The sequence below is a fragment of the Schistocerca americana genome, chromosome 1, assembly GCF_021461395.2.
Source record: "Schistocerca americana isolate TAMUIC-IGC-003095 chromosome 1, iqSchAmer2.1, whole genome shotgun sequence".
In the NCBI taxonomy this organism is placed as follows: domain Eukaryota; kingdom Metazoa; phylum Arthropoda; class Insecta; order Orthoptera; family Acrididae; genus Schistocerca; species Schistocerca americana.
Window position 1 is genome coordinate 689,963,258 of NC_060119.1, and position 20,888 is coordinate 689,984,145.

At 42.9% G+C, this 20,888-nt stretch overlaps 1 protein-coding gene across 6 annotated transcripts in view; it reads left to right on the top strand.

Moving 5' to 3' along the window:
• The window catches only part of LOC124609172, a 754,237-nt gene that overhangs the window by 606,855 nt on the left and 126,494 nt on the right, over positions 1–20,888 (top strand). For all 6 annotated transcript variants that reach the window (XM_047140052.1, XM_047140049.1, XM_047140053.1 and 3 more), the window contains one exon: positions 11,002–11,063. In XM_047140052.1, the coding sequence (XP_046996008.1) occupies positions 11,002–11,063 (62 nt within the window). The remainder of the gene's footprint in view (positions 1–11,001; positions 11,064–20,888) is intronic.

Below are 20,888 nucleotides of genomic sequence, written 5' to 3' on the forward strand. Positions count from 1 at the left end.
CAACAGTGCAACGTCCGAAGCATATAATATTTTGTTATTTACTAGCCTAGTGATGCAAAACACCTACATAACTTGGTGTTTTTGTTTTCCTTCTCATCATGTCACTGCTGGGCCTTTTTACAAACTTTAAAAATAGTTACTCACAAGCCAAACATGTAGTCGTGACAGCTGATTCATTGCGCTCTGCTTCTTAATTTAGATTGCCACCTTATACGCCACTTTGTCTGTATATCATTCTTATTGATATTACTAACAGTTTCACTGGTCACTGGTATTGAAGTGACTAGGTGCTATGTAAAAGTGGTTTTCCAAATGGCAAATATTAGCGACTTATCCCGAACTGTCAGATCAGATGACGTGGGTTGCCAGTTAGGAACGCGACCAGACTGGCCTCTGCCAACAACTCTGTCAGGCGTGAAGATTGTGTAAATGTGCTCGTAGGTTTGGCCGGCTGTATGGGCAATTGCTCCATCCTGTTGGAAGTAACTGCAGGTCTTTTCCTACTCCGTTAACGCTACCACAAATTCACGTGCAAAGGTATCCACTCGTCAGGGGCAGCACAAACACTACCGACCTCTATGTTTGGGGACGTTACATCGTGATCACGCAGAGACTGATTTGAATCCGTATGGCAGTGAGCTTTATCAATGAAATATGACATCGTGACACGTGCAATTCAGCTTGTGCTGACCATATGCTAACATCTCGACTTAAATCACACAATGTTCTCCGTAATGATCCGTGGAGTGGGAGCACAAGAGAACACTAATGCCTGTCTGCCCATTAGATGAGATACAAGCGAACAGTTCCCTTGATGCTTTTGGAGGGAACTGCACTGTCCATCGTGCCCGCGCTGTCAGATATCCTCTATAAACCATAAACGCTGCATGCAGCTAGACGTGCACAAATCACAGTCACCTACTCGTAGTACGCACAGTTACGGTGGCGCTAATTTGCAGCTCTCCAGGAAACGTACTAGCTGCGCTTCGCTAGGAAAGCATATTGGCAACACTTTTGAAATACAAACTATGGTATTTCACCCAATTCATTTCTTTTATATATTGCCAGATTACAGAAAGTTCCCTATGTACTGAAACAGACTGCGCTACTGTTATGCAGTACCTGTTTATTGTACAGCTAAAAGCGATGTACAAATTTCTCATTTTAATATATAATTTGTACGGTTTATATCATCCCAATTTCAAAGAAAGCAGGTGGTGACAGGTGTGAATATTACCGAACTATCAGTTTAACAAGTCACATTTGAAACATTTGTGGCCTATCCACGATGTTATTCAATCTGTACACTGAGCAGGCAATAAAGGAAACAAAACAAAAAAATTGGCGTAGGAATTAAAGTACAGGGACAAAAAATAAAAACTATATGTTTTGTCGATGACACTGTAAGTCTGTCAGAGACAAAAAAGGAGTTAGAAGGGACAGCGTCTTGAAAGGTGGGTACAAGATGAACATCAACAAAAACAAAACATTGATAACGAAATGTAGCCGAAATAAATCAGGTGATGCCGAGGAGATTAGATTAGGAAACGAGACACTTAAAGTAGTAAATGAGTTTTGTTATTTGGGCAGTAAAATAACTGACGATGGCCGAAGTAGAGAGGATATAAAATGTAGACTGGCAATGGCAAGAAAGGCGTTTCTGAAGAAAAGAAATTTGTTAATATCGAATATAGATTTATGTTTTAGGAAGTCTTCTCTGAAAGTATTTGTGTGAACTGTAGCCATGTATGGAAGTGAAATATGGACGATAAACAGTTTGGACAAGATGAGAATTCAAGATTTTGAAATGTGGTGCTACAGAAGAATACTGGAGATTAGATTGGTAGATCCCATAACTAATTAGGAGGTGCTGAACAGAACCGAGGAGAAAAGAAGACTAATAGAAGGGATCCGTTGATAGGGCACATTCTGAGATATCAAGGGATCACCAATTTAGTACTGGAGGGAAGTGTGGGGGATGAAAATCGTAGAGGAAGACCAAGAGATGAATACAGTAAGGAGATTCAGAAGGATGTAAGTTGCACTAGTTATTCAGAAATGAAGAGGCTGGGACAGGATAGAGTAGCATGGAGAACTGCATCAAACCAGTCCTCAGACTGAAGACCATAACAACGTCAAAAGCAAACATACATCTCTGCCACTGGTAGATGGGCGCTCACATTCTCATACCAATACCTACAGTTTCTAGCAGCGACTAAACCTCGAACGAGTGCACACTTTTTAACAATTAAAACAATTAGAATTAGTATTCAAACCATGAGCTCGTTATTATACACAAAATTATTATCATGAATGTGAAGATGCCGTCTTCACTCCTGAAACTGTTCCAAAAGTTCCACGAGTTTGTTTTAGAAAGGTAAGGAAGTTTCTTAAGGTAAAATGCCTCCCACGCCCTCATCATCGAAGTTGCTTCCACGAAGGATTTGTAAGGTACCTTTCAGCTCAAAGGTCGGATCGGATCGATTCCATTACTGAGGACCTCATGTTAATGATCCTGCCATAAATTTTTAATGGAACACAGCTACCAAAGTAGGCTATGGAGTGAGTTTCCTACGATTTTTCTAATTAGGGCTCTTCGATTGCTCGTGGAACTATTTATTTTCACAAATAAAATCCAGCTTGTTATTCAATTCTTACATATCCAAAGAAAATGATTACAAGTAAAGGGTGTGTAGTGCTGTGGAATGTAGCAAGGCTTCCTGTACTTTTCATGGCTCCACGAGGATGAGTTTATATGGGATGTACTGAAGCAAGGAAACTTTTATAATTGTACAGTGTGGTGAGAAACAGTCTGAAAAGCTTGTAAGGGCGTTGCAGGATACGTAGTGCTGAGAAGTAATCGTTGGAAAAAAAATTCCACACTTTCAGCCGTTTCTGAGTTAGTTAACTTTGAAGTTAGCCAATCAGGCCGTTGTGCGCGCGAATTCAAATGGCCCGCCAGATTAGTGTCAGTTGTTCTCATAGTGTAGTTGATAGCGCACGAGACTGCTCAGTCTTTGGCTCGGTTTCGATCCTTACTACCGCCTAATTCAAAATTTTTATTGCTCTCTTAGGAAACCAAACGAAGAACACGCTTGAATTTTTGCATACAACGGCGTTACTGACTAACTTCAATGCTAATTAACACAACGTAACGAATTTTTTTCTTAACAATTATTTTTCAGCACAATGTACCCTGAAACACCCATACGAGCTTTTCAGACTGTTTCTGACCACCCTGCATAATCACTCACAAATGGAAGCGACTTCAGTCAATACTTTAAGCATGTGAAAACTGATGTTGCTCTTTAGTTTAGTAGTAATATCGTACCAGCTTTCATTAACTTTATGGACGTTTGCAAAATCTGGAGCACATCGACACAAAATGTATTTGAAGTATGGTATGTCGGACGCAATCATTGTAGAGTACAATAAAAGACTTCATTCTCTCCAGATCCAGATACGCAGGCTTTCACGTTTCTCGACTGAGGTTACTTCTGCACGAAATACGTGACCGTCACCCAGTTGTCTCATACTCCACTCTCACGGGCAGTGAAACCGAAACATTCGTTACGTGACACGGACCTCATTGTCTATAAAAGGGAGAAAGACGCGGAGAGCAGGTGCTGCGCCTAACGCAAATCTTTGCTTCCTCGGAAGGGCCGGCAATAGATCACGCCGCTGAGACAAGTCTCCCAGTGGCGCGCGGCCTTGCCGATGACGGGAATGGAAGTGCGGGTCTGCGGAATAGGCTAAGGCCCGGCAGCGGGCAGAGCCATGTAGGCTACAAACAGAACGCCGCGGCCTCGCCGGACACCGACGACCTTGTCTGTGGCGAACACATGGCCGCCACCGCTGCTGGCTGCAGCCAATCAGTGTCGCTCAACGCAGTGCTCAGCAGGAACACAAGCAAACTGGTCAGGCAAATATCACCTACTCAAAAAGTCTACAGAGTGCTGCAAAAAGTTTCATCAAACTTTTCCCCTACACCAGACACACGACCATCATCCAGATGACTGTCAAAATCGTCCCATACTTTTGCCCTCCACCGGATGCGTGTATCATCATCCAGATGATTGTCAAAATGGTCCCATACATTTGCGAGCATGTCTGGAGTTACCACGTTTACTGCTTTTACTTTTCGGCGTCACTGAGTTCACTCAAAGTTCATTGGAGGGGTGGCACATAAGAGGAGTCTTTCACAAACTTCCACAAGATTCACATAACGTGAAACCTTGGAGGCCAATGGTGCAATGCGAGATCCGTACTCCCTTCACAGTCGATCCGTCATTGAAACAGCTCATTATTAAGAAATGCTCTTACATAGCTATATCAGTATGGTGATGCTCCGTCCTGCTGAAAAATAAGGTTTTTGTCATGTTCTCGCAGCTGTGGGAAAAGCCAGACCAACATATCCAAGTACGCTACTTCTGTAACAATTTTTCCCCCCAAAAAAACCGAACCGTAAAATACGTGAGGCGCAAAATACGTGAAGCTAAGGACAGTCTCTCTCGTGTTCGGCTATGATAGGTGGCTGGTGTAGTGGTCCACTGTTCCACTTAAATGGAATGTTGCGTCATTACTGAACTCTAAACGTGAAAAAAAATTGTTACCTTCAGTCTCCACGCTCAGAATGAATTCTCAGAACTTCACAAAAAAAAAAAATATGGCTCTGAGCACTATGGGACTTAACATCTGAGGTCATCAGTCCCCCAGAACTTAGAACTACTTAAACCTAACTAACCTAAGGACAGAATGAGATTTTCACACTGCAGCGGAGTGTGCGCTGGTATGAAACTGGCAGATTAAAACTGTGTGCAGGACTGAGACTCGGACTCTGGACCTTTGCCTTTCGCGGGCAAGTGCTCTACCAACTGAGCTACCCAAGCACGACTCACGCCCCGTCCTCACAGCTTTACTTGTGCCAGTACCTCCCGAGTTCGAGTCTCGGTCCGGCACACAGTTTTAATCTGCCAGGAAGTTTCATACCAGCGCACACTCCGCTGCAGAGTGAAAATCTCATTCTGGAAACATGCCCTAGGCTGTGGCTAAGCCATGTCTCCGCAATATCCTTTCTTTCAGGAGTGCTTGTCCTGCTTGGTTCGCAGGAGAGCTTCTGTAAAGTTTGGAAGGTAGGGGACGACGTACTGGCGGAAGTAAAGCTGTGAGGACGGGCCGTGAGCCGTGCTTGGGTAGCTCGCCGGTAGAGCACTTGCCCGCGAAAGGCAAAGGTCCTGAGTTCGAGTCTCGGTCCGGCACACAGTTTTAATCTGCCAGGAAGTAACCCAAGGACATCACACACATCCATGCCCGAGTCAGGATTCGAACCTGCGACCGTAGCGGTCGCGTTGTTCCTGACTGAAGCGCCTAGAACCGCGCGGCCACACCGGCCGGCTACAGAACTTTACACGTTTTGTATATCATATTCATGAACGGCTTGTAGTAACTGAATACTGTATGACTTGAAACACAAACTTTGACGCAAAATACACCCTATAGTATGAGGGATGGCTAACTCTCGGATGAGGCGACGAATAGATTTCTGTCAGCTACTGTTTGTAAATCTAAGGGTATCGATCCTCTGATTCTATTTAAATAACGAAATTGCATGGGACCCTAGAATCCGAAAATGGAGGAACGGGGTGGGTGAGGGGTGCTTATGTGGCACATGGCAACGTTGTTTCAGGAAAGTATGATGATGCTGGCAGTGAACGACTTTTTTGGGCCGACGTTCGGCAACTTCCTAGCCTGCCTCTTCAGCCGTGACAGCCCCTACTTACAACGTCACGACGGCGCTAGCTTACGTCGACGCAAGTATCCGCTACAAGCGTTGCGTCCCGTGCAACGGAGATTGCCCGAGTGCTAGACACTCCAAGATCGCTTCTATTGCAATTTTGTCTTCTGGGTATGACGACACCTTCAGTTCGTCTCATGACACACAAGTACTAATGATTTCAATCAGAGTGAACATTTCAGGGAAGTTTTGGAACGTCGACTTTGTGACTGACTTCGACGATCCATACCACTCCTGCTTGTTTGCAGCTTTCAGTGACAAATGGACCACCATATTTCCGAAAACCTTAACTGAGTTGTTCGGAAGTGTGATTATGAAAGTCAAAGAGCTAAAATATGGCGAAACGACTATTCAACTATTATTCACAGCCAACTTAATTTGAAGAGGGTGTGAAGAAAATCTCTGTTTTGCCAGCCATACACCAAAAAAAGATGGGAGGGAGGCAAGATGAATACCAATTAGGAATATGTGGGAACAGACTTCCACTTCTAGAATTTGCCTTGTGGCTATCGGAAATTTTACAAATATATTGGCCAGAACCGTACAATTGTATTTAATTTATCTTTTGTTGCTCGGACGCATCTGCTCCAATCTAACAAGCTTAGTCTAGCACACTCACGTAGGGAAAAAGGTGTGTGATAGGTAACTTCGTCGGCAGGTGCTAATGTGTAGCTATCTCTTTAAACTTGTGGTGTAATAACGTATCTCTCGCCATTTAAATCGATGTGAACCCAGCTGTACGCGTCTGCATCGACAATTTTATTCTCCTTATGAATGCGCTTCACGGTTCCCCGAACGGCTTTTCTGATACTTAACACGAAATTGCTGATTTCGGAAACATCAATCTTCAGTAACTTTATAAGTAATATGTTTATTGTGTAGTGACAACAGATGTTCTATACATTAATTCTTTTATACATATAAATACTGTCAACTTCCTCCTACCTCTTAAACAATGCTTCTATTGTTCTCTTAAGGTTTGTGTGTCACGTATTTTGTGTGAGCCTGTGAACATATTACTTTTCATTTTATGAATACCTTTCTGGATTAGAAATGAAAGTATTTTACGCGGATTGCACGTTGCTGATAGCAGGTAGCTGTGTAGAAATGTCGACGCGACCTGTGATAACTGGAGCTCACGTGGCCTCGGGTCGCTGCCCAGTATGGCCGGCCAAGGCAGACCATGTGGGGCAAGGTCCGCTGCCGTCTTTCCTCTCAGCACGTGCACTCGAGACGGAAACTGCGTCAAGTCTCACAAGCCAGTTCGCTTACTGCATCTGATGTGCTACATATAACTACAAGCTACAGAAATTTCGATTTAAGTATAACACTGCACGTATATCACGATGAGTTTCAGGAATTTATTCCTATTTTCAAGTGCAACTATTTATTGCATGTGATGCCTGCGCGTGTGCTGTTTTGCTTTTCTTGCCCTGCAATAGTCTTTTGTATTTTTACTGTATCGGAAAATATAAATCTTGGAATTTTTTACACAAACTTAGAAAATACTATTTTCTAACTATTCTTTAACGTTAGTGCGTAAAAAATTCCAAAATTATATTTTGCGATCGCAGTAAGATCAGAAAAAGACGGCTGCATGACAAGCGAAGTAGAACAACACCCTCAAACGTCACGTACAATACCAGTGTAAGTCGTTGCATTTGAAAATGGGAATAAATTCCTTAAAGGCGTCGTGCTTGCATGAAAAAAGTAACTGGTGAAATGTTTCATTACAGTTGCACTCTTCCGAAAAACATCGATTATGATGAATGAATTTAAATCAGACAAATTCTCTTTCTTTTCTCATACGTGGAGGGACGGCGTTGATGGGATCTCCTGCTAGATGCATCCACTACACAATTCTGAATCTGTTTGCCAATCGTCATCCGTCCTTCAAGTCCTTCCGTACACGCCGGCCGGTGTGGCCGAGCGGTTCTAGGCGCTTCAGTCTGGAACCGCGCGACCGCTACGGTCACAGGTTCGAATCCTGCCTTGGACATGGATGTGTGTGATGTCCATAGGTTAGTTAGGTTTAAGTAGTTCTAAGTTCTAGGGGACTGATGACCTCAGATGTTAAGTCCCATAGTGCTCAGAGCCATTTGAACCTTCCGTACACACTGTTTCACCAGGTTAGTATTGTTCCTGTCACATTCAAAATAGCTGTGTCATTAAGTCACTGGAGTAAGAACTGGCTACGCGAGGGTTAAAATCTCCGTCTGGTCGTCCTTGTTTTGTTTTTCCGTGGATTCCCTAAATCGTTTCTAAATGGTTCAAATAGCTCTGAGCACTATGCGACTTAACTTCTGAGGTCATCAGTCACCTAGAACTTAGAACTAATTAAACCTAACTAACCTAAGGACATCACACACATAGATGCCCGAGGCAGGATTCGAACCTGCGACCGTAGCGGTCACGCGTTTCCAGACTGAAGCGCCTAGAACCGCACGGCCACACCGGCCGGCATCGTTTCTAATGAAATCCTAACGTTTACTTCAGCAAGGTCATGGCATTTCCTTCTCCATCTTTGAGCAGTTCCGATTTGTAATGTCGTCGATGTTGACGGGCTGTTAAATATTATTCTTCACCCTTCCATTCTTTAACTAGAATTCAACTCCCATAACGCATGCCCCAGACTGCCACTCTACTTTTTTTTATTACTTTAGCCAAAGTACTTAAGTGCCATTATCATTACCAATATTCATCGTCAGTTACGTATTGCAAAATGCCGGCCGGTGTGGCCGTGCGATTCTAGGCGCTTCAGTCTGGAACCGCGTGACCGCTACGGTCGCAGGTTCGAATCCTGCCTCGGGCATGGATGTGTGTGATGTCCTTAGGTTAGTTAGGTTTAAGTAGTTATAAGTTTTAGGGGACTGATGACCACAGCTGTTACGTCCCATAGTGTTCAGAGCCATTTGAACCATATAATCCCCAGAAGGCACCTATTCAGTAATGAAAAGAAGCACAAACGCTGCTCCGTTTTATAAGTGAATCCTATTCCAAATATTCTTTAACCACTTTCTATTGTATCAGGCTTGATTAAGTCGTTCCTTACTTTTTGTCGTAAAACTGGCCAGAGGGTGTTTATTAGATCCTGTGCTTTCTATTCAAATGGTTCAAATGGCTCTGAGCACTATGGGACTTAACAGCTGTGGTCATCAGTCCCCTAGAACGTAGAACTACTTAAACCTAACTAACCTAAGGACATCACACACATCCATGTCCGAGGCAGGATTCGAACCTGCGACCGTAGCAGTCGCGCGGTTCCGGACTGCGCGCCTAGAACCGCGAGACCACCGCGGCCGGCTGCTTTCTATTAAAAGTCATTATTATATTAAATAAGAAACACTTATTGATGTTCTGCAAAATTAGTTTATATGGTCACCCACTTCCTTTCGGCTTCTTAGGCCTCTTCAGGTGACAACTGTGTGTCGTGAACACAGAAACAGTGAAGTGCAACTTACACGAATTTTATTTACACAGAAGATACGAACCTGACTTGCAGGGTGTTGACATAGGAAAGTACTGCATTTTTAATCGCGTAGAAGTAATTACATTAACCAAAAAAGGATACAAAGTTTTTTTGTAGAGATACATTTAACAATTGACGAAAAATTATTTTGAATTTACAATTTCACTCTTTTCTTTCTAACTGAAACTTAATTTAAAAGAGGGGAGATAGAAAATTATGTTTGAGCATTTAGTACTAAGCTGGCATTCTGTGTCATGTTTTTTGATTTCAAGTATTTCTACCAAGGTCACCTTTCTACTTTTCTTTACAGAATGTAAATTCTATATCGTATGAGTGGTTTTCTGTTAAAAGATGATCGAAAAAACCTGAATCTTTCTCTCTTAATTTTCAACTTCTCCCGTGTTCAGGTAACCTATCATTACTACCCATTGTAACAAATATCTACTGAAAACTGATTTGAACACAGACTTGTTTTTGTCAGTTACAATTCTGTGTAACTGTTGGCTCCATTGTTTATAATTTATCGAATTAATCTGATTTTATTTCGATTTAAAAAAAGAAGCAGCGATCAACAGTTTATCGCTGCCTCCCTCGTAAATCAAAATAAAATCTGCTACCAGTAATTTGTCTCGGTGGTTGAACTGTGACACGCCGTCATTTGTAGACGTAGCGTGGGCTCGTTTCACGCGATGTTTCTTCCGTCGAGTAAGTTAGATGGAAGATCAGCGCTGTTACAAGACCCATCCTCTCGCCGAGTCGAGGATGGTAACAAGACGTTGACAAGTCTAGACGCTCCTGTTCACGCGAAACTCCGAAGAGCGCTCTCTCTCATCCTTTCTTTCTCTCTCCGATGTCGTGCTGCTTCGGTAAAACTTACAAGAGAACTCTTCTCTTCCACTCTGTCATGTAAATAAGGCAATACCCATTTAACCGGCCTACTACCAGGTGTTTTTACTCTCACTGAGTGCAACTGGGGTCCTATAGATCCCAAGTAATTTACATAGAATATATTGGCAGTTATTTAACGAATTAACACAAAAAGATACACTACATTTGTTCAATGTAACAATAATGATTCTATTTTCATAAACATTACATTCAAGACACAAAAATGAAATTTAGATTGAGGTCATATTGACCCCAGTGGTACTCAGTGCAAAAAACAACATGAATACATTTTAATGTGTTGTAAATATAAATTTGAACAAAACATCTTTGGACACAATTGACTCAGAGAGAGAGAGAGAGAGAGAGAGAGAGAGAGAGAGAGAGAGAGAGAAAGTTATATATTCTGAAAAAAAAGCTTTGAAAATAAGTGAGATGTGATTTTCTAATGTGGTTATGGGATCATATTGATCCCAGTGGAACTAGAACGGTTAAATTGTGTTTCTTATTGAATATTAAACCACTTATCAAATGAAGAATACAATAAGGAAGATCGAGAATGTAATCAAAAAAGGAACCCAAGAAACTACAGTCAACCGCGAAGACGATAAAAGGCTGTAGCTTGAGTCGTTTGACTCACTCGGAAGATGGCCGGATGGTATGCAGTCCGAATATCAGTGGAACAAATGGAGTTTGGAGGGCTGCACGAAAAAAAAAATAAAAAAAAAATAAAAAAAAATTAGGATGATCATTGAGGACAGCTCTGTTACTTATATTTTGTTCTCATATTTTATAATTTTATAAAGTGCAGCATTTTAATATGTGAGGTAAAATTTGTTTTCTTTTTTTGCAGACGACAGTCGAGCCAGATTTCCGGAGGAGGCTCACCCAGCCCAGGACCAGGGACACCTGCGGGTAAGTTCTGGCTAACCCTTCGAAGCTTACTCTCTGTATTTTATTTCCAGGTAAGGTTGATATTTCTACCCAACAGCATCCTGATGCTACAGCAAAGACGCACGGAGAGAGAGAGAGGAGAAACATAAGAAAACTAACAATTCTGAAGAGTTACAAGTGACTCTCGGTTTATAAGGCTCTGTACGTCAAAACGCTGTACTCCGATAATTGATATTACAAACGCTAAAGTATTTTTAATACGGCTAGTGCCGGACTAAACATCATATACGAAATAGAAAGTCAAAGGAGTATCAATCTACACTGTCGTGTGTTCAAGCAGCAACACCATGAACACGGTGAATGTGCCACAAGCGTCAGATTAGCAGGAAGTCTACTTCTTGCTTGACTACGCAAATGATTAACATTTCAGATCGTTCGCACAAAGTATGTAAGATTATCGGCAATCGCATTTTCTGCATAAGGAAGGACTAAACAGTGGGTTTCTCGTTCAAAACTCTCATTTCAGTGTTGGTTGGTTGTTAGATCATCGTATTATGTCTCGTGTAAGAAGGAGAAAAGTCTACCAAGGTGTGTTACAATTCGAAAACGGCAGGACTGTGGCCTTTCAAGACTGCGGTCAATAGTTCCGCGATATTCCAGATTGCGTTGGTTGGAATCCCAGGTCTGCTGTGTGAACACGGAATACAGGAGATCCATGCTCAGTACATGCAAGACCTCAACGACCCCACGGGACTAGTGCCCCAGAAGGCGGACCCATTGTGCGCTCGGCCGTGCAGTATCGTACAGTCACGTTACACACGCCGAATCCGGAAATGGACTTGCTTGTAGCAATACAAATACGAGGACCTGCTCAAAAGGAATGCCTCCGAATATTTTATATGAAAACCCTTAACGCTTTTTTTTAAAAAAAAAAAACAAACGTTATTAGCATTCTACAACTTCATACTTCATGTCTACATATTAATTTCTCAATGTAGTAACCTTGGCGACGAACACATTTCTCCAAACGGAAGACCAGTTTTGTTGATGAAGCCATAAACTCCGTTTTTATTTTATAGAGTCCCGACCCGCGGATTTTTCCACCCAATTACATAATATTTCGCGTATCTAGCTGAAAACGACAGTAATGGGGCAAAACATTTGCCATGGAGGCAATAAAAACCCCACAAGATGACAAAATACAAATGAGTATAGAACGTGGATTCAAGTTTTGAGTTACAACGACTAGGTCATTAGTAACTATAAATAACAGAAGATTAACAAATAATTTTAACAATATATGTAACAATAGGACAACATGACATTTGAAATAAAAAGAGCAAAACGTTGTTTAGTATGCACAATATTGCAATTTAAACATTAGAATTTACAGTGCCACAGTACATTATTTACAAAGATGCGTGACCGGCAGCATACATCTACATCTACATAATTACTCTGCAATTCACATTTAAGTGCTTGGCAGAGGGTTCATCGAACCACAATCATACTATCTCTCTGCCATTCTACTCCCGAACAGCGCGCGGGACAAACGAACGCCTAAACCTTTCTGTTCGATCTCTGATTTCTCTTATTTTATTCTGATGATCGTTCCTACCTGTGTAGGTTGGGCTCAACAAAATATTTTCGCATTCGGAAGAGAAAGTTGGTGACTGAAATTTCGTAAATAGATATCGCCGCGACGAAAAACGTCTTTGCTTTAATGACTTCCATCCCAACTCGCGTATCATATGTGCCACACTCTCTCCCCTATTAAGAGATAATACAAAACGAGCCGCCCTTTTTTGCACCCTTTCGATGTCCTCCGTCAATCCCACCTGGTAAGGATCCCGCGCAGCAATATTCTTACAGAGGACGAACGAGTGTAGTGTAAGCTGCCCCTTTAGTGGACTTGTTGCATCTTCTAAGTGTCCTGCCAATGAAACGCAACCTTTGGCTCGCCTTCCCCACAATATTATCTATGTGGTCTTTCCAACTGAAGTTGTTCGTAATTTTAACACCCAGATACTTAGTTGAATTGACAGCCTTGAGAATTGTACTATTTATCGAGTAATCGAATTCCAACGGATTTCTTTTGGACTCATGTGGATCACCTCACACTTTTCGTTATTTAGCGTCAACTGCCACCTGCCACACCATACAGCAATCTTTGCTAAATCGCTTTGCAACTGATACTGGTCTTCGGATGACCTTACTAGACGGTAAATTACAGCATCATCTGCGAACAACCTAAGAGAACTGCTCAGATTGTCACCCAGGTCATTTATATAGATCAGGAACAGCAGAGGTCCCAGGACGCTTCCCTGGGGAACACCTGATATCACTTCAGTTTTACTCGATGATTTGCCGTCTATTACTACGAACTGCGACCTTACTGACAGGAAATCACGAATCCAGTCGCACAACTGAGACGATACCCCATAGGCCCGCAGCTTGAATAGAAGTCGCTTGTGAGGAACGGTGTCAAAGGCCTTCCGGAAATCTAGAAATACGGAATCAACTTGAGATCCCCTGTCGATAGCGGCCATTACTTCGTGCGAATAAAGAGATAGCTGCGTTGCACAAGAACGATGTTACTTCAGTCCATGCCGGATGTCAGCCTCAGCCCGGATTCCCGATGGGGTAACAGTATAAATTTAGGACGTTTATGTTTGTGATGTTTCATACACGGATAATTCACGAATGAATGTGTTGGTGGAGGAAGGAAATCTGGCATAAAATCTTTCCGGTATGGATTGAATCTCCTCTGGAACAGTGTTTATTTGTAAGTCGTTGTGAATCGTTGTGTTCCTAACGAACCATGGAAGGTTTACTATGGTGCGCAATGCCTGCTGACTCACCTCTGCTTGCATCGCTTCATTACTATCGAAGTGAAGTCCTCGAAGACGTTCTTTAAGTTTTAGGTGAAAATCGGATGAGGCCATGTCGGTACTATATCGAGGATGAACGATGACGGTGAACCCAAGGCGTCGGATGGCTGTCGCTGCGCTCGTGTATTGGTTGGCATTCTCATGCTGAATGAGAGGGTGCTCCGAGTGTGGCACGTTTTCTGCGGTAAGGAACTCAATAGAGCTCGCTGTTTCCCAGGCACAGATTTCTCACGAACAGATGTATTTACTTCACACGCCACCTTTACGCGCTACAAGTTGGAACCCCTCTATCGAAGTCGACCCTGTAATAAAAAAAATGGCACTGAGCACTATGGGACTTAACATCTGAGGTCATCAGTCCCCTAGACTTAGAACTACTTAAACCTAACCAACCCTAGGACATCACACACATCCATGCCTGAGGCAGGATTCGAACCTGCGACCGTAGCAGCAGCGCGGTTCTGGACTGAAGCGCCTAGAACCGCTCGGTCACAGCGGCCGGCCGACCCTGTAGTATGCGTGACATGTAACACCTCAACCGATTCTGACAACAGAATAAAAAAAATTGGGAGGCATTATTTTTACCACCCCCTCGAATAAACACAGACCATGCGATGGCGTCTGGGGCACCATGGACTGCCAACATGGCGTTCACTGACGCAGTTTCCCCTTATCGCGGAACCAGAGAGAGACGCGCCGATGTCGTGCGCCCAACATCATTGGACACAGGAATGGCACCACGCCGTCTTTTCAGACGAGTCCCTATTCTGCGTACAAGATCCCAATGGACAGATTCCTGTGAGGAGGCTACGAGTAGTATGAACATTGCCAGGAAGTATTGGTCACAGTCATACCGCGTCCAGCACCTGTTGTGATGATAATGCTGTGCCACTGGACACACAACACAGTCATCTCTCGGTCACATAGTCGGTGATCCGGAAAACAGCTGTTGCAGTTCCGAGGAATTATGGGCGACAGATGTGCCTTTTTTGCAAGCTCTCCGTGACGTCATCTTTGAACAACGGTACCCAAGATCGCGTGTTGCCCTCGCTGTCATGATCTGTCTCGACACAGAGGATGCTCGGCTGTTGTCCTGCTTGCGCGTTCTCAAGGTCTCACTGCCAATGGGAATATCTTTCCATGGGTTGTCGATAGACTGGCACACCATAACTCGCCAACCAATATGACCAATCAACCCTGGTATAGATTTGAAGCAGCATGGAATGACGTACCCTCTTCTCTCATCCAAGTTCAATTCGACGCGATGTCCAGGACGGACAGAGCAGTTGTTGCTGCCAGAGGTGTCAGCTCTGTGTACTAAATTTCGCACTCTGTATACGCACAAATCACCTACAAAAATTTAATCATGTTCCTTCTGTACTGCATTTGCACAATATGTAAAGTTTTGTTATTTGATATTCTGTCTATGTTGCAATTTCAGTGGCTAGCACAATACTATCACACAATGGTCGTTCACTAAGTATGGTATTCGAATGCACACACACTGTTTGGGTGTTCTGAGAATTAAGTACTTACATGAAAAACCCCTTATACGCACGAAAAGAAGAACCTAGAGAAGACATCAGCAAAAAATAAGCAGTATGCAGTAAGCAATAATCTTATGAACAACAGACTAAATAATATGAAGAAAAAAGCTATAAAACAGAAATGGTGGTTGGTTGGCTGGTGTGGGGAGTAAAGGGACCAAACTACGTGGTAATCAGTCCCCAGGAATATACAGAGAATGAACAGAATTTTACAAAGGAAAGCTGAGAAAGGTGCATGATTGAGATTGTAGAACATATAAAGGGTGTTACCATGATGGTGGGGTAGAGCACGTGTATCACTTTAAGATAGGTAAATCGCATTCGGGAACGAATTAAAAATGAAAATGAGAACATTTCCAATTTATCGATGGTCTATTAACGGTGATAAAATGCAAGTAGGCACATTTTTAAAAGAAAAGATTTTATTTATCTATTCAATAATTGTTTAAAATGCTGTTTTCTAGACTTTCTCATGACGGATAAGAAACGATCAAATAGGATCAGATCAAGTGAGAGAGCTCACTACGAAACAAGACGTCCTCCTCCTACCTGCTCTTCAGGAAACGTCTGACGTAGCGGATGCGGGAACAAGGTGTGCTACAGAGCGAGTAAGGATTAGGATTCCATAATGTCGTGGCCACATACTGTACATGTACGAACATAAAGTGGGATTTGTTCTAGAAATGTGGGGTACGCATCTCTCGGAGACACTGATGCAATTCAGCGGGGAGGGTAGATAGTCGTTGTTGTTTTTCCGGTCATCAGTCCTAAGGCTGGTTACATGCAGTTTTGTATTCCCGTCGCTTACCATCATTCCTCTTCGTTTCAGTACAGCTGCAGCATATTACATCATTTACGATCTACCTTCCTATAATCACATCAACAAAAGTTTTGCATCACCCCGATATGTCGTGCAGGCATGTTGCTATAGTGACTGTTCCTGTACCTATCGGTAGGTCATCCTTGGCGTTGTTTGTCAACATACACGCAGTTACCATGAGCGCTGCCTACGGGTAGCACGCTGCACTCGAATGGATTGTAGCACTCCAGTTGAAAGTAAAGCACCAGTAGGGACGCATTAGCGACGTCTGTGGAACAGTAGAGTAAACTTCCACGATCCCATTAAGAACAGCCGCGACCAGTGATCGCATCTGCATCATGATGTTACGCGCGGAAGGATTGTCAACCAGGGGAATTGCTCGACTTGTGCACTGGAGTGAGCGATATGGTGTTAACGTGGAATGGGATCCATTTGACAGATGGTATTAAGAACTTACATCGCACAGACCGTCCAAATTCGACGGGTGCATTGGATGATTGATATCTGCAACTTCTGAATCAAAGAAACCGTTGTATGAGTGCTCCAGAACTGAATTTGGCTTTCGAAGGGGGCTATGGTACGTCATGTACTCGTATCGCGTCAAACTGGTAAGAGACGATAGCATGAAGTGAATCTTCATTCCCGACGACCATGGCGAGCACCACGTCGAACTCCATAACACCATTGGCTCAGTTACAGATTGGAAAGACACCATGCTTACTGGGCGACCCAGGATTGTGTTGTTTACGGACGAAATTCAGATCTGTTTGTATCCTGATAATCGCAGACAACGTGAGTGGAGGCAGCCCAATAATATCAAACGCTTCCAACACTGTCCCACATGTGCAACAAGGGCCACCATACATCACTCGTGGTTGTTGGAGGCAGTTCACTGCTCTAAGGTACAGGGACGAGATACTGAACCAACAGTGGGACCATATCGCCAAACATTTGGTGAGATTTTCACCTTGATGATAACTCACGTGCTCACCTTGCTGTTGTCTTGAACACGTTCCTTCAGCATTCTAGTATCGCCAGAAATGAGTAGTCTGTCTATTCCCCGAACAAGAACCCAATCGAACTTGTGTGGGATCGATGGAACGAGGTGGTTTTGGACGTCGACAACGACCACGTACTCTGTTCGACTCGCCATTGACGAGTGGGACAATTTGGATCATGATCTCATCCATGGTAAGCCACGATGGATTTAAGCCTGCATCCGAGCCAGGGGACGACGCTCTATCAGTTACTGACGTTGCTTAGAAGTACTGTGACCCCCCCCCCCCCCCTACCCCACTCCCATGGGTGGATATGGACACATTGCAAATGAATACGTATGCATGCCTCACAACCAATTCTTGAATTTATAAATAAAGAGGTGATGCAAAACTTTTGTTGATGTGTATATAGGCTTGCTCTTCCCATTTTTCCCTCTACCGCTCCTTCAACCATTTTTTTGCAACAACTCTTGTCGTTACATGTATCAGGCTATTTTCTGTCTCGGTTTATTATGGTCTATATTAAGCATTTCTTCTCTCTGACTGATGGCAGAAAATATTCATTTCTCACTCGATCAACCCACCTCATCTTCAACAGCCTCCTACAGCAACACATTTTAAGCGCTTGTAATCGTTTCATTTCTGTCTTCATCATAGTCAACAGTTTGCGCCCATGGACCTCAAACATGACTTTTCATCCATCTTTTTTTGATCTCAGTGTTTATATTCTTGAATTTCAGCAGCTTTTTTTTATGGTAACGACTTCTGATTTGTGTGACCCCCACTTCTACGTCTTTCTTGCATCTTCCTTCTTTTATCTATTCTTCTAACGAGATTGCAAATTTCATCCAAATCTTCCAGAGTATCTTGTCCAAGATTAACACGTAACTATCCACCAGCTGCATACATAATTACCTTAGTTTTCTTTTTGCTTGAGTACATGCTACAGCCACCAGCTAGCACAAGTTCCATTTGATTGAGCACTCGACTGAATTCCCTTACATTTTCAGTGACCACTGCGATGTCATTATGCTGATGATGACAAACAACTCTCACAACGACTTCTTTCTCACTCTGACTCTTCACAACACGAATGTTCACTATATTTACTTCTTACTATTTGTTGTTGTAACAGTACGATAAATAAACAAATAAATAAATGAAGTACGCAAACTGTCAGTAGAGACAGTGATCAACCCTGCCAACAGAACTGATTAGCGCTCTGTGCTTGTAGCTGGACACCACATAAGCTAAGAAAGGAAAATATGTTATTGTATTCCGTATGATGAAAAGACTCCTCTGAATCTACAAAAACAATGTACTCTTATGTCTCCTTGTTTCTCCTAAATCTGCCTTCTGTTATTAAGCACAGCGCTAGAATTACTCCTCGAGTGCCCCCTACCTTTCCCTGAGCAAAACTACTGCTTTGATAATTTACTTTCAGTTTTTTGTTCCGTTTGATAAAACATTCTTCGGAATTTTTAACGCCAGTGATAATAGATTGATTGTCCGTTTTCACATCTATACGCCCTTGTTTTCTCCGAAAGCGCAATAATTCATTCTTTACAGGATCTGATGAAACTTTTACAGTTTTTAAATTTCAGTTTCGAACTTGTGTAGACCTTGCCTCGAGCTTTGTGGCACTGTGATGGTGATACACTGAACTCACATTCGGAAGGATGGAGCTTGAAATTCCCGTCCACTCATACAGATTTAGCTGTTCCGGGTTTCCCTAAATTGCTTAAGGTAAATTTAAAATGAGCATAAACAGTTTCGACCTCAGTAAAGCTTTATTTTTGTGTTCACCCGTTTCGGTCAGTTACTGACCATCTTTAGACTTCATACTACTTTGGTAGGCGGTGGCGGTGAACGCAGAACGCGTTACGAATTCCACGAACGTCAACTGCAACTTGAGCAGAATAACAGCTGTTCTTAACGACAAACGTTCTCAAAAATTACTTAAGGTAAATGCCTGGATGGTTTCTTTGAAAGGGATGCCTATCCAAGCTTGTGTTTCTCCCTAATTATCTAGTTGTTGATGGTATGTTAAACACTAATCTCCTTAACTTCCTATATGCAGAATCCACATTACCCCGTTTGGAATGTGTGCCTATCTTAAACCTGTTAACCAACCTCTGACAGTGCCCAGATACAAGTTCTCTGATCATTTGTAATGATGATTCTAGACTCTTGACTACTGTAGCGGAGACACACAAGGGTCTATAAATGACCGCTGCGGTTACTCAGAATTGTGGTTGTGGTAAAACAGGCTTCATCCGTTTCAGGCACATAAGCAGGAAAGAGAGGGTCGAACATACCGGTACATCGCCGCAGCGCCAATTGTTTCAACATGACGCGAGATGCGAAATCAGCATAAGAAAGCTTGCACTTTCTGTGAGTGATGGTGGTGTATTTGCTGTTATCTTATTACTTCCCGAACTTCATTGCACGTGCAGTTGATATAGTACTGGTTGAAGATTCCGTGTACTAATGCAATTTCATGTTGCCAACCCTCAAGATGAACCGCCACATGTTGATCAGGTTTTTCGTCTTTACAACATTAGCAACTACATGTATATGAATAAGTTTACTAAAGTGTACAAATAGCGATTCGTAAGTTCTCTTATTTCACTAACATATTTCCCAGAACAAGTTCTTCTCCAGTACTTAGCCTTTCGGAATCTGTGTCCCATATCAAAAATTGTACATGTGCCCTTTTCCATCGTCGTGGGAGGTTTTATCATCATCACACAAAACTGATGCGACAAACGTAAGTGCATAGCGATATGCACATATACAGGTGGCCGTAGTATTGCGTACACAAGGTATGAAAGGTCAGTGCATTGACGGAGTTGTCATTTGTACTCAGGTGATTCATGTGAAAAGGTTTCCGGCCGCATGACGAAAAGGTTATAGCCGCACGATGTGAATTAACGGATTTTTAACGCGGAATGGTAGATGGAGATAGACGCATGACACATTCTGTTTAGGATATCGTTAGCGAATTCAGTATTCAGAGATCCACAATGTCAGGTGTGCCGAGAATACCAAATTTCAGGCATTGCCTCTCACCACGGGCACCAGTAGCCGACGCCCTCCACTTAACGACCGAGAGCAGCAGAGTTTGCATGGAGCTGTCAAGCAAAGCTGCGTGAAATCGCAGAAATCAGTGTGGGAACGTACGACGAATGTATCCGTTAGGACAGCAGAGCGAGTACTTTGCTGACAGCTCTACATCGCCTGCAGCGCCTCCCCTGGGCTCTTGACCACACCGGTTAGACCCTAGACGACTGGAAAACCGTGACCTGGTCAGGTGAGTTCAGATTTCAGTTGTGGTGGCTCCATAATGGTGTTAGCTGTGTTTTCATGGAATGGACTGGGTCATCTGGACCAACTGAACCAATCATTGACTGGAAGTGGTTGCGTTCGGACTTCATGTTCCCAAACAACGATGGAATTCTTATGGATGACAATGCGCCATGTCATCGGGCCACAATTGTTCTCGATTGGCTTGAAGAACGTTTTGTACATTCGACCGAATGATTTGGCCACCAACTTCACCCGACATCAATACAATCGAATTTTTATGG